We start from the raw sequence: 14,837 nt of genomic DNA, 5'->3' as shown, positions 1-14,837 counted from the left end.
TACACATGCTGTACTAGGATAAATAATGTACTGTGTGTGACAAGTCCTTGGTTAGTGATTAAGACTGTTATAGAGATAATGATCCGGTTCAGTCCTTACATCGGCTGTGATGTCGTTGAACTTGGTGATGAACGCGTGTTTAATGATGTCCACTGCAACCTCAGAGGTGACGACCATGAAGACATCGGGGAACAACACCCACAGGTGGTCTGAGGGAACAAACTCTGAGTTATTTGTAAATCTTTTATAAATATAATACATGAGAGAGTGCAATCCTGCTCTTTATGTTGAATCCATTTGACCCATACCAGAGTCCAGGTGCACCCAGTTAACTTTGTGTTCACTGCTCACTCCTGACATATTCTGATCTCAGATTAGATATGTGATGATGCTAGTATCAGCAAGTTTGATAAAGAAGAGTTGAAAGAGTTGAAGAGGCAGAGGACAGAGCCAAAAAACAAACAATGCCTGCATACTGTCAGTTTATAAAATCCTAACTAGGGTTAAAAAATTCCGGGAATTTTCAAAGATGGAAACTTTCCATGGGAATAAACGGGAATTTTCCAAATTGAAATTCATAGGGAACTTAAATATAGTTGGGGAAAGTTATTTTAGCATAATCTATCCGACTAAAACAAACAGACGCCATTCAAGTACACTTGAATATCCATGCCATTCCTCCATCACATGCACATAGCACACTGCTTACTGCATGGCTATTGAGACCACACCCCTTTTTTTGTTCATTTTTGAATGAGTAATATTTAACTCAACATTGATGTTTTTGTTCTTCAAGGAAAAAAATGATTGTTCAATAAAATAATTAAAACTTGTTCTGTTCTACTTAAATAATAAATAAATCTGTTGAAATGTCATGTTATTTTTAATTGTATCATTTTGCATGGATGTTTGCTTATGACAAAATGTTTATATTTATGCTTGGATATGATACAATTCGATTACAACATAGCATTCATTTATTTTATTTACATGTATAAGTCCACCTGACAAACCATAATTCACTGGTTTAGATCAGTTTTTTTCCCACCAACTTGTGAGGAACACATAATCTGTAAGACTGAATCAGAAACAAAAATGTAAATCTAAAAGTCACCAAAATGCTTCATAGAGCTGAAGGCAACTGTAATATAAGTTGACAATTGCCACTACTTAAAGTAATTTGAACCGACAACATTACTTTGATTTGTGCAGCTTTAAGGAATTTAATTAATCACACAATTAAATTCACTCATTTTCAAATGCTATGCAGTCGGCACGATACAGTGTATAACAAAGTGGTCTCAAACTAACAAGCTGGGATTAACTAACATTTAACTACAGGTTTCCATTCTTGTATACAATTCCTAAATAATGAATGAGCAAAACGGCTTTGGCTCTCATTTGATTTAAAAGTGTTCAGTGAGTGATTAGTTGAGAGCAGGTGCTTTGGTTGTGTGTGATGTAAACAAAGAAGAGCAGCCCCCACTAATGCACCGTGGACAAGTGAATTACTGGGACTTGTATACCTCATTAGCAACAGAAAGCTGCAGCTCGCTAGTATTAGCATCAGTGTTATGATTCCAGCTGACAGGCCATGTCTGCCAGTGACAGTGACATGTGTGTGTGTGTGTGTGTGTGTGTGTGTGTGTGTGTGTGTGTGTGTGTGTGTGTGTGTGTGTGTGTATCTGCGTGTGTGTGTGTGTGTTCGTGTGAGTGTGTATCTGTGTGTGTGAGACTGACAGGAGTGTTTTCAGATGGCTGTCACACAGAAACTCCCAGCTCTCATCCTTCACTCAGCTCTGTCTCATAAACTGTTTGTTTGGGATGGGAAAGATCCCCACGGTGTTGCAGTGGGTCAAATCAAATCAAAACGGCAGGAAAATGGATGCTCAGCCTTTTTTTCTGTCTTCTTTATCATGACAAGCTCTGACCTTTTGTACTGGAAATATAACTTTGAAAATACACAGAAAAATCAGCTTTTGAAATACACAAACTATAGTGAACATGCTGTTTGTTTGCATTAACTATATTGTATATTGTGAACAAATCAAACTGCAGTCGGACGCTGGTTAATTCAGCACTCCTCTATGACAGTGGTTCCCAACCAGTGGTCTGCGAAGGCATTGCAAGTGGGCCGCCAAATAATTTCAATAATTTTTTTCAAAATAAATTGTATTTTTAATCTACTCTTCAAACACCTTAAATTAAGATTACTCCTTGATTGACTTTTAAAAATATGTATTTTAGCCAGAGGAATAGTTGTATTTATTAACTTTGTGCGGTCTTCATCTAAAAGCCCAAATAAAATATTAAAGGGTGTAAATGTAAATTCAATATTTGATGCCAAATAATTTGCAAAACAATATCATTTGTGTGGAAACATTTCATTATTAAGATTTTTTTTTTGTTAACCCTTTTTCTTTCTCTTTCTTTCTCCTCCTTAGCAACGGTCATTACAGTCCTTAGCAACGGTCATTACAGTCCTTAGCAACGGTCATTTCTGTCCTTAGCAACGGTCTGTTCTACTGGATTAACAACGTTCACATGTTCTTAATCGACCAATCAGAACTTTATTTAGCCTCCGTATTGTTTATGGTTGAATGTGGGCCGCGAAAAAAACATTGATTCTTAAGAGGGCCCTGAGTTGAAAAAGGTTGGGAACCGCTGCTCTATGCGTTTGTTAAAGCCAATCAATGTAATATGTAGATGTGAATCCCTGGTGGGTCAAATCAATAAGAGGGGGAGATTCCTGTTTTCCACATGAACTGGACATGATCTAGCCGGGAAAACATATATTAGGGACTTTATCACTAATCTTTCAATCTGACCTTAAACACAATCTGTTTGGCACTGTTGGAGGGGAAGACATTTCTTCTGACTGCATGCAAACAAATGCCATACTGTCATTCGCCTGTCTCAAGGTGTTGATGTAGAGATGTCGATCTGACCATCCACACTCAAGGGCGGAGGGACATCATGTTCAATCTAAACCTTGCAAATATACGCTACTCAGTAACTCATAAAAATAAATAAAAATGGTGTGGGAGTTTTTAAGAATCATCGACTTGTTTCCATGCTTGCTTTTTGTCTTTGAGATGATTTTCTTATCTCCCTTTCTTTTGTTTATTTAGTCATATTTCCTTTCTCTCTTTTATAAATACAGGGTTCCTGCAGGCTTCACCAACTCAAATGTAAGACCTTTTTAAGACCTTTTTAAGACCACTTTGAATAGGATTTAAGACATATTTCACGACAAGAAAGTATGAAGGAAAATGGCTATGAAAGAAGAAATACATCCCATAATTACTTACACAGTAAATGTATTCATGTTCAACATAAGAACAATGACTGAACATAACAGTACACAGAACTGTGTGTGTGTGTGTGTGTGTGTGTGTGTGTGTGTGTGTGTGTGTGTGTGTGTGTGTGTGTGTGTGTGTGTGTGTGTGTGTGTGTGTGTGTGTGTGAGAGTGACAAGAGCTATATTCAGAGCTCTGCTGCCATGGCTACAATCTTCCATCGTTGCTGTTGTATGATTGGTGTTTAGCGTCCACAGCACCTACCGCTTTTAGGGTTGACGTAGACCCACACGTCGCCCGGAGGTCCTCCCCGATGTTGTTGCAGGAGCTAACGCTACATTCGCAAAACAAACACTAATTTTGTTTGCAAAAGGTGCAGCGGGCTTCAAACACGCTCCCCTCCACTGGTTTCAACCAAGCACAACATTCACTGTTTTCCAATCAAATACGGTTGAACTTACACTTCCCCGGCATATTTATTTGTAAGTAGATTCGAAGATACCTGAGTTTCTGGCCGTTTCTCAATGTCGAGTATACCTGCTGCAGAGCCACTATTTCAAGTATACTACGTCATCGAGTGGCGCCGAATGCTGGGCATTTAACATGCATTTAAACAGTCCTTCGGCGCCCATCAATGACGTAGTATACTTGAAATAGTGGCTCTGGAGCAGGTTTACTCGACATTGAGAAATGGGGTATATGCTTGCTTGGTAGCACATGTCTTCCGAGCGTCTTGCTTCAGAAGCGAGGCAAGAATACTTCCTGGCATTCGGAAAACGAAGAGTGGAACAGGCGAGCAAGTGTGCAGGTGTTGCGTCATATGAGAGGCCCCTGCCTTACATTTTCCACCATAGATTTGGGGAAATTGGTCCGTGTGCAAAGCACAGTCTACACATGTGCAGCCTCGAAATGTCTCCAAACGAAGTACGCCGGGCTCGGTAGAATTCCAAGTATGCTGGACATTGGAACAGTACTTCGGCGGCACTCAATGACGTAGTGTGCTTGAAATAGTGGCTCTGGAGCAGCTTTACTCGAGATTGAGAAACACCCACGGCCTCTGACTGCCGCTAGCTGAAGCTTGGTTGCTAGGTTACTAGCTGGGTGTTCTCCGATAAGGGGCCGGGGGAAACAAAGTTAGTGATTACTGGTTCCATGTTGATTTATTTCAATACAAATTGTTGGGGTGAACTGAAAGGCTATTACCGTACTGGTTACTTTGCAGCCCGGACATTTCCCCCAAAACACATTTAGACGCGATCGCCACACAGAAGTACCTTTCAAATCCCATCATTTTTAAGACCTTCTAAATCATATTTAAGACCTTTCTATTTTTTTTGATTATATTTAAGACCTTTTAAGACCCCGCGGGAACCCAGTAAATATAAAACCTGACTTTCAGCAACTTCCTGTAATATTCAAAGGACAAAGAATCCTTTAATTTATGGAGATTTTTGCCTGAAGTCGGGGCTAGCAGGGAGTGGGATGATTGGAAAAAGATTACATGTTGTGCTCTGCTTTCACAGAATTGTCAATTAACCGATATTTAGTTCCCTTGTTTAAAATGCATTAAAAAATAATCTTGGGAAACAAAAAACTGCAGTTTGGGGAAGAGCAGATGATTACCTGGGTTCCATGCAAACTGCTCCATGTTCCTGAGACAGACGATGAGCAGGAGGACGTAGCTGGTGAACCGCTCCTTTATATCTGCAGGACAAAGTAAAGACATGTGGTTAAAGAGGCACCACCATTTAAGACAGAAATCAAGAGTGTTGCATTGGTTCGTATTAGGTATCCTCATACTTTAGATATGCGTTCCAGCGGGTGGTGTTAAGTGAGGTGTGAAAAGAGGTTTTAAAATTAGATCTGTCAGTTCTACGTGCGAGGTGCTTTGAGAAAGGTCTCTGTTCATACGTTACAGCAGCATCACAGTCACAAGGCTTTCAGAGTGATCACAGTACATGTTTCAAACGTCAGTGTAGAACAATTTAAAGACTGAGCTGCAGAAATGTAGCATGCCATTATATATGCTAATTATGACCACGCTTGGCTCCATACTCAGGAATGATGTGAGAGAACAGTGAGAGGTAAATGGCAGCTGATTAAGGCTCCTCGTCTTCTGCTGTCATTAAAATATAATAAGAGCAACAAATAAAAAAAAAACACATTCTGCCTTAGGGAATGAAAAGAGAAACGCACAACACAGTCAACATCTCTGTGTCGTGCGAATAATATCAGAGCTAAATCTGTAGATACATTGTATGCAAGTAACATTGTTGTTATATCAAGGCACTTGTCATTTTAATATGTTTTGCTTTCAGTTTGATGCTTCGAATATGCATTGAATATCTTACCACTGTTAGACATTTGGAACAAGTTGTTCTTCTCAAATTTCTTGAACACACTTCCTTTGATTTCCACAAACTGTCATAAAGAAAAACACAAAGAACAAAGAAAGGAATACAGTTAGCAGTATTTAGGATCCAGAATATACAAACAGACCCCATTGTCATGTTGCAGCTGAATTAAACGTTTCATCTCCAGTGGGCAAAGCTGAATTTTTCTACGAAACATCTGCATACATATTATTTAAGTTAAATGTAGCATGTCGTCCGCTTATATTTTGTTGCAAAAGTTTATCTGCTTAACCTGTTAAGCCCCATAGCCCCCGCGGACACCCTGTTGAAATGTTCACGAAACTGTGTCTCAGGGCTTCTTAACATTTAACAACCTATTAATGTGTCATACCCACTTAACGGGAAGAAACTCAGCTAACAGACGATGAAGAATTTTGACCGAAACAAAAACACAACTCTAACGCCAAGCGTCTGAATTAGCACTAAGCGAAAGAGTGCTAACCCACTTAGCACATAACTCACGGTAGAAATAGTTTATACTTCATCGGATCTTCACAAACAAGATATCATATGAAAGCTGAGATTCCAAAACTCAGGGCAGCGAAAGCCAACAGAGACAACACACAACTTCACTTTACGTGGCCAAAACGGCAAATACGTCTTACCTTTGCTGTTTTTCTGATCAAAAGTTGTGTTCAATGGCATTCAAATGCATATAAATGCTGCTGAAGGTTAATCCAATGTCTCTGTCACTTTGAAATGATTACTGATAATCCATCATAACATTTATGTCCATTGACAGAGTTTTCATATAGAGTGTATTAGAGCTTCCGGTTTTGGGCATGCTGGCTGCGCATCACTCTCATTCACCAATGGGTAATGTTTAGATAGATTTAGGAACTTCCCCTCGATTATATTGGCTCCAACGGTTCAAAACAGGTGTCAATCATCAAAATCGACCGATGGGTTCCAAAGAGGTGGAAAATGCACCCAAATGACCCCAGAAGTGTTTTTTCTTTGCTAAACCTCTCTAAAAAGGTCAAATGTCACTTGTTTTGCATCAATCTTGATACAGGGTACTTATATGTTACAGTTTGGATTCCTAAAGCTTTTAGTCTACTCTCCCATCATTCAAGGGTGGTTTTCACTATAAGTAATGGGTTTCTTTGGATGGAAACTATAATTTACTTTTTTTTACTATGTTCAATCTGAATTTACTTTAAAAAAAAAAAAAAATCAACATTGATTCTGACTCTTCTACATCCAACTCACAGGTTTATCATTGCTTTGAGAAATGTTTTTATTAATTGACCCCTTTTAGAAGTGAAGATATAGTCATTTGTTCTGGGAATGTCATTTTCGAGCCTGAGACCTGAAAAATAGGCTCGGGGCTTAAGAGGTTAAACAATCAGGCAGATTGTTGCACATTAATTGTGTAATTACGTGTGTGTGTGTGTGTGTGTGTGTGTGTGTGTGTGTGTGTGTGTGTGTGTGTGTGTGTGTGTGTGTGTGTGTGTGTGTGTGTGTGTGTGTGTGTGTGTGTGTGTGTGTACTGACGTTGTTGGACATCATGATGGTGAGCAGGGACTTGTTGTGGGAGTTGAAGGCGACGTTGAGGGTGGAGGCTTGGACCATGATGAGGATGGCATGCAGAACTGAAGAACAGCAGCTCAGGAAAACAACTGATTTAACAAACATTCAGCACTGAACAACACTGCATTCAAATGTAATTAGATGTATGCTTCTTAGTAGTTAGACAGAACACATAATACAAATAACTACAAGTTTCCTTTGACGTATCCTGCCAGCAAGACCCATATACAAAATGTATACATGTCTGTTTGTCTTGATTATCTCAGCAGGAAGGCAATCCAGCAGAAATAATATAAGAACAAATGGTGTCCGTCAAGCAAGTGATGCAGGCTTCATTGATCTTTTTAGTGGTCACTTAGCTCACAAAGAAAGGAGTTAGAAGCATTTCATGACACTGTGGCTACATGTCATTTGTCAAATATAAACACTGAGGAAAGACGTCAAATATCAATCGCAAATGAAAAATGTACATTCATCTTTCTGTTGAACAAGAAGGATACAGACATAAAAGACGGCCATGAAGAAGTGAGGAATGACTCCTATACTGTCTCTCTTCCGCTCTTTGGGTTCTGTGGCCGTCCAGTAGAGAGCGTCCAGGATGTCTTGACCGAAGGACGAGAAGAGGCGGTCAGCCACCTTACAGAAAAAACAACATATTATTAATAATGACAACAATATGTTTGACTCACTTACTTCAACCTACTGGAATACGTCTTACTATGTTTTCAAGGTTTTTGGATCTTATGTTCTTATTAGATAAGATCACACCTTATTTACATTGTATGCCGTTTATTATAGGTCTTATCAAGCTGAGCCAAATGACTGTTCACAACAACAAATCTGACATTATATCAAATCAAAGTAGATTCAAACTAAACCAAACAAACAGTCTGACGTTTATTGCTAAATCAATGATTTCCTAGTAATTCAGAATTGTACTTGAAGGTTGGATCCACCCATGTTTAAGAATGCAAGCTGTTAATTCAGCACCAAACACGAGACGTGAGTGTATGAAGAGTGCCGTACCTCCAGCATGTTGTAGATGATGTACAGTTTGATGACGGACTGTCCTCTGATCAGGTGGTACATCATGGAGTAATCCACATAATGCATCATGGAGAAGCACAGCACCATGATCAGACCCTTCAGCACGTCACACACCTGCGCTGGCTGCAGCAGCCGAGACCCACTGAACACATACACACACACACACACACACACACACACACACACACACACACACACACACACACACACACACACACACACACACACACACACACACACACACACACACACACACACACACACACACACACACACACACACACACACACACACACACACACACACACACACACACACACACACACACACACACACACACACACACACACACACACACACACACACACACACACACACACACACACACACACACACACACACACACACACACAACTTATAAACGTACAGTTGCTGTATTGATTATAGAAACACGTTAAACCAAGCTTCTGGAAAAACATGTCCGTACTTGAACACATACTACATGCTGTTAATAGGCGCTTTCACACCAAGTACTTTTCCCAGGAATAGTTCCAGGAACTTTTATTTCCCCGGAACTATCTAGTAGATCGCGTTCACAGCGGATTAAGTCCCTGAGGGAGGATTACACAAATGAAGCAAACCCCCAGGAAATGCACCGGACTCTATGCCAATATTCGTTGTGTCCAAACGGCGGTACTGCAATTTCCGTATCATTCCATGACGTCACCTGGCCCAAAACAACTTTTTCCCATTGACTAACATGGGGAAAGAGACATCTGTAAATCGGTGGATTTTTTTTTTTATTAAATAAACTACCCAGTATGAACTATTTTATAGCCCTTATTAGAATCATTCGGTCCTTAAAGTTCTAAAATGTAGTATATTTATTTTAATTTTATTCTACAATTATTCTACTGAGCCGAGAGTGGGAGCTCGGGGGGCGGAGCTTAAGGGGCGCATGCTCTGTGACTGCACATACGGGTTCTTCTGCTCTGACAGCCAGGCATGACGGGTAATCTGTGACGTTGGGCCATTTTGACTTCATGCGCCAATGAGCAACTCTCATAGGAAAGAACGAAACCCCGCCTCCCACGTTGTATCCAGTTCTTATTATACATCCATGAAATGAACCAGCTGACGTCGCTTAATTCTTCTTCGGCTTTGGGTTTACTGGCAGGACGCAAACAACTTCACGGCGTATACTGCCGCCCGAAGTCCCGGAGCCCCCCGGAGTCCGGGGCTTTGGGTGGCAGTAAATCGCCACCCGAAGACCCGGGTAAATTGCCAGAAGCGCCGACACCTCCTCATCACTCCACCGATCCCACGATTTATTTTGTGTTGCCATAAGTTAGTCTCTCCCTGTTGGTGCGCTGGGCTAATGCTAATGCTAATGCTAATGCGAGGAAATAAAATGGCGGCTTCACAACAACTTTTCAGAGTTTTACGGCACGTGGTTTGCAATTCGCCCAGCCAATCAGAAATTGGAACCTTTTTCTCCCCAGGAAAGTCCCTGCTCTCTAGCAGGGAGTAAAAAGGGGGTGAAAGGTTCCCGAAAAAAATGATATTTTTTGTGTGAACGCAACATCCCAGGAACTATCGGAACTATTTCTGGGAAAGTACTCCGGTGTGAAGGCGCCTAATGCAGTATATCCATAAGTAGCGTAATCTTTAACATGCATATTACCTAATGTTACCAATAAAAAGTGTGATTTTTCAGATGCAATATACAGGTATGCTGACAAACACACACACACACACATATTTGGACCAAATAAAAATCGACTGCAACAACAGAAGGTCGAGATATACAGATTCTAAAATTCATTTCTGTTCAAAATGACATATTCCAAATAAAGGAAAGGGCTACAACTATCGATAACAAAAAAGCCACAATGTGATATATTAAAGTTAGTATCTCCTTTATACAAAATGTTATCTCATTCATAACAGTTATCTCCTTTTCATATGTCCTTTTCTGTGGCTCTGCTTTTATACACATGATATCTTTGTTGATCTGCCAACCTGACTACAGCACACCGACAAAGACTCATATGTATTTGCGTATCTTTCTGTAGGGACATTTTCCATTTTGGACAGAAATGGTGTAGGGTGATCAAAGTAAATGGAAGAAAAACGGGTAATAATGTTTTTGAAACATATGCAGCTTTCATTATTAATAGCAATGGCTGGCAGTGGCAGCTTGAGTGCATGTTAAGAGGAGGGCTGACAAATCCATACGAGCGGTTATTTACTGACAGGGATAACGAGAGGAGCCGGAGAGAGAGCTTAACTCTGAGACATGCTGCATATTTTACATGTCAGCTCTGGGACTGGACTTTACATCCACAAACATCGAGTACAGCGGGAAGAAAAGGCTTCACACTGACCATAACTCAATAATCCAGTATTCACAAACAGTATGGTTTTCAAACTGAGAGGTAACATCTATCTGCTGATATGGGTGTTTAAACAGGATTCAGAAGAATAACACTGTTGGCTGTTTATTCTACCACATTACCACAAAGACTACAGTATCATTTCTCTCTCTAGATAATCACAGTTGGTTTAGAGCACACAGTAGCTGTCGGTGGTTGGCACGCTCATAGTTTGGAAAGACAGACAGTAGAAAAGACACTATCCAGCATACTGCTCTGACGTGAGGAAGCAGAACAAACGTACCAAACAATCCATATCATTTCAAGTATATGCTTTATTTACAATATTTTCTCTTTACCTTGCCAGTCGACAGACTTCCCAAAAGGAAATTAAAGCCATTATAACCATCTAAGCTCTCTTCAAAACTTCCAGACTCCATTGACAAAAAGTAATTTAACACGATAGGAGTTGCTGGTCTGTCCGGCAGATTTGAAAGAAATATAGATTTCGGCTTTACTCCCCGTTAGAAAGGGCTGTTTTGGGTGGCTAAACTAACTTTTGCTGCTGGCACCATCAACATCAGAACATTGCTTAGCTTCTTAGCTTTGAATGCTTCTACAAGCTGACTGTTATCTATTGTAGGTTTTCAATGACTATGGCTAAGAACCCAAAACAACCACCATTGTTCTTTAGGTACAAATTCTTCACTAAATGACTATAAACACAGATTAATGCTTGACTAACTCCCTAGAGCACAACACAGGGCGGACAACAGTCAGTGAGCTACTCTAACAGCTGTTATTACCGTAATCAATTTAAACAGTTGTTGGTTTGTCTTGCATTACAACAACAGGGCTACTCCTCCTCCTCAACCCTTTACACTTTTTTTAAACACGAAAAAGGAAATTAATCAGTTTTAGATGGGAGAAGAAGGGGGCTTAAGGGTGTCGAGATGTGAACTATTTTAGGAGCAAAATCCAAGCTAAGAGAGAGAGAGAGAGAGAGAGGAGGAAATGGCGTGAGTTTAGGAAGACGTGTAAATGAGCTTAATAGAGTGTCTTCTGAATTGTGTGCAGCTGAGCACAAAGCTGTGGAGAGAAAGACATGAGATGAACATCTGGGCCTTTTGTCCGAAGCATGAAAGACAACGATTTCCTTTGTAAACAAGGAATAATTAGGGTTTCGATTGAATACACTTAATTTATTACCAGGTTACACTGATGAGGTGTATTTACATGTAGTCAAGTCCATTTACCTTTATTATTTTCTCTCATATCTACACGCATGACAACGGAACGATTCCATTTAAACGGCACCATCTAATATCAGGAGTGGCGTCTTATGATATTGACATTTTTCACGGGGTTTCCTGAAGCTACAGCGCCATCCAGTGGTCACATCTGAAGACATTCATGCAAACAGGCATGGTACAGGATAATGACTAAACCATTGAAATGTTCATGTTTTGTGGTTCAGTGCTCAATGTACAACCATAAACCAGAGATATATAAATAAGGGAGCTACGACAAATTATGTGGTGGCAGAATATAAACGATTCAGGATAAACATAGAAAAACAAAACTAGTTTAAAGTAGGACTTCTGCTAAACTTAAAGTCAGAGAATCACTTCAGAAGATTAAAAAAAAAAGGTTCCGATCATAGATAAAATGCACTGAGGCACCAATATCAGAGATTCAACTCAATAATGAAACGCTAAATGTTCACTTACTGATGAGTTAATTAATGGTTACAAACAGAAGAACACCACAATTTAAATATAAACAAAAATAAGAGGAACAGTTGTTCTTATTTGCTTCATGCATGAGGCCCATTTTGTGCGATCAATTACTTAAACAATGAATACATCATCAAAATTGTTGTTAGGTTAATTATATAACCGATAAACAACATTACAAATGTAAAAACACTTGTTCTATTTCGATTATGTTGTTTTCCTAATCGTTGCAAGTCAAAATCGTAATTGCGATTAAAATACGATTAAAGGTAGGGTAGGTAAGAACGGAGAAACCAGCTCGAGTGCGCTAGAATTTGAAAGTGAAAAATCTGCCCCTTCCTTCAGACTTCCTCACAGAGCCCCTCCTCCAACACACACGAACGCGCACATGACCAATGAGGGCACGAGATAAGTTTGTGCACAGATGGAAGGCTGACAGGCAGGTAGGCCATCCAGTTACTTTAGCCGGGCCGGCTCAGCTGATTGGTCGTGCTTTTTACAGCGCCACGGCTTCCAGAGATGATATTTTGTTATGTATTTATTGTCAAAGCATTTCATATATTCATTGCTATCGGTATGTTAAGAGCATTCCATGGAAGATAACAAAAAGTGTTTCTGAAGTGAATTACCTACCCCACCTTTAACTGAGCAGCCCTAAAAGCAGTCCTCACTCTCTCTCTCTCTTCTACAAGCTTTATCTCCATAACACACATGAACATTATATGAGAGCAGTCAGATGTGTGCTGCATTCCAAGCAGCCATCACTGTGAGCCGTTCATGCTGTATTAGCCTGATATGAGGCATTAAGACTCTGCAGCAGGAAAAAAAACAGCTGCTGATGCAAGCCTGCAACCTGCCGAGCAGCGGGGGGGGTTCTGTGCAGGGAAGGAGAATATGTTTTCCCTTCATCAACAACAACTGAATTCAAATCAGAAGAGCCCCATTCTGCTCCAGATGAGATGTTTCATGTGCAGCTGCATCACTGACAGGAGGCAGCGTGGAGATGAGAATGAGCATGCACTCTCAGCAAACCTTCCCTGGAGGATTCCCAAAATAAAAACAGACTCATGAGGAACCAACATGGCGGCTCTGGCTTCCACAGCGGACTTGAGGAGTCAAGCTGCATAATAACAGACAAAATGGAGATGAAGAGAAACTGGTTTGGAGGGCTGGGGATGATGAAGGTGAAAACATGTATGAAGCCGTGATAGGCTTTAGGAGCGTACCTGCTTCTTCTGCAGTAGGGGCATGTGCGTGCCCTGCAGGGGGAGGAAGGCAGGGGAGAGTAAGACAAAGGGTGAGGAGAGCAGGGGGACAGGCAGTGCCCATCGTGGGGGGGGGGGGTCACATATGACGTTGTATTTTTACTACAATGCTTTTCAGGAAGGGAGAACAAAAGAATCAATACTACAAAGTCAAATCAAGTAAGAGTACTAAATTATTAGCATAGAAATAGACATATTGGTTTCAGGGATTGAAGCCCATAACTGGTCGAGTGTCTTATTATGCAGAATGGCCCATTTCAGAATCATATATATATAAATGTTACAGCTGGTTATGGCCTTATGTAATTGCCTTATACTATTGGGGAGGGTAGATTTATATTTGTATTAATAATCTAGATGTGAAGAATAACTCAAGTAGATAAATACATGTAAGAAAACAATGAATAATGTTTGTTTCAAAAAGCAACTGACATTTTTAATTAAAGTTAAAAGGTACTTAGTTACATTCCACCACTGCTGCTGCTGCTTTTAAATCTCAATGTCACATCATTATGAATGATACACTAATAAGCATATTTCATTGGTATATTTGCAATATTACATTTAATAGTTGTGGCAAACTGTTAGAGGCAAACAAAGTGAGATATCAATCAGCCATTTGAACAAACATATGTGGAATCTGATTGCATTTACAGACGGGGGGTCTTACTGCTTCTTTAAGACAGTGACAGGGGACAGAAAGGAAATGTAGGGAAAGAGCAATGTGTATTTGCTTCCATGTGTAATGCGCCATAACCTCTCAGCTATTGGGAGTTTTGTTTGCTTTAAATTCAGTTTCAAATATATTCACAAAGCTCAAGTCATTTATTATAACCAGTGTACCTGCAATAGTGCAGCCTACGCCTCTGAGCGTTAAGATGCGTTTGTGTTCTGGTACGTCATCATACCGTACATTCTTTGCATGTTTATGTCAAATACATGTGTTTATTTGAGTATGCAGGTATAATGGTTGCAGTATGTTTACTGGGAGGAGAGTGTGTGTTTGGAGTCTGACCTGAAGCCACAGCATGGCAACGTGAGGAGGCGCAGCACGGCCAGCAGCACCCTGAGGGGCAGCAGCGTGAACACGTACAGGAAGGCGTCCACACACAGGAAGAAGCCAAATGTCATCAGCTGTGTGAAACAACGATATGCAGAAAGAAAAAGC

At 40.2% G+C, this 14,837-nt stretch overlaps 1 protein-coding gene across 2 annotated transcripts in view; it reads right to left on the bottom strand.

The window, feature by feature from the left end:
- Positions 1–14,837, bottom strand: part of tapt1a (transmembrane anterior posterior transformation 1a) — a 28,273-nt gene extending 13,436 nt beyond the window's left edge. Inside the window, exons 1-8 of one of the 2 annotated variants that reach the window (XM_079667638.1) lie at positions 14,685–14,836; positions 13,631–13,663; positions 8,273–8,435; positions 7,747–7,882; positions 7,211–7,308; positions 5,651–5,720; positions 4,923–5,003; positions 100–209 (exon numbers count right to left, since the gene is read on the bottom strand). In XM_079667638.1, the coding sequence (XP_079523764.1) occupies positions 100–209; positions 4,923–5,003; positions 5,651–5,720; positions 7,211–7,308; positions 7,747–7,882; positions 8,273–8,435; positions 13,631–13,663; positions 14,685–14,800 (807 nt within the window). In that variant the 5' untranslated portion in view covers positions 14,801–14,836. Of the gene's footprint in view, positions 1–99; positions 210–4,922; positions 5,004–5,650; positions 5,721–7,210; positions 7,309–7,746; positions 7,883–8,272; positions 8,436–13,630; positions 13,664–14,684 lie in introns of both variants that reach the window. The other variant, XM_079667639.1, reaches the window with a different exon arrangement.

Source organism: Notothenia rossii (assembly GCF_949606895.1).
Source record: "Notothenia rossii genome assembly, chromosome: 3".
Lineage (NCBI taxonomy): Eukaryota > Metazoa > Chordata > Actinopteri > Perciformes > Nototheniidae > Notothenia > Notothenia rossii.
The sequence above is the reverse complement of the archived record's forward strand: the minus strand, read 5'-3'. Positions and strand labels throughout refer to the sequence as shown.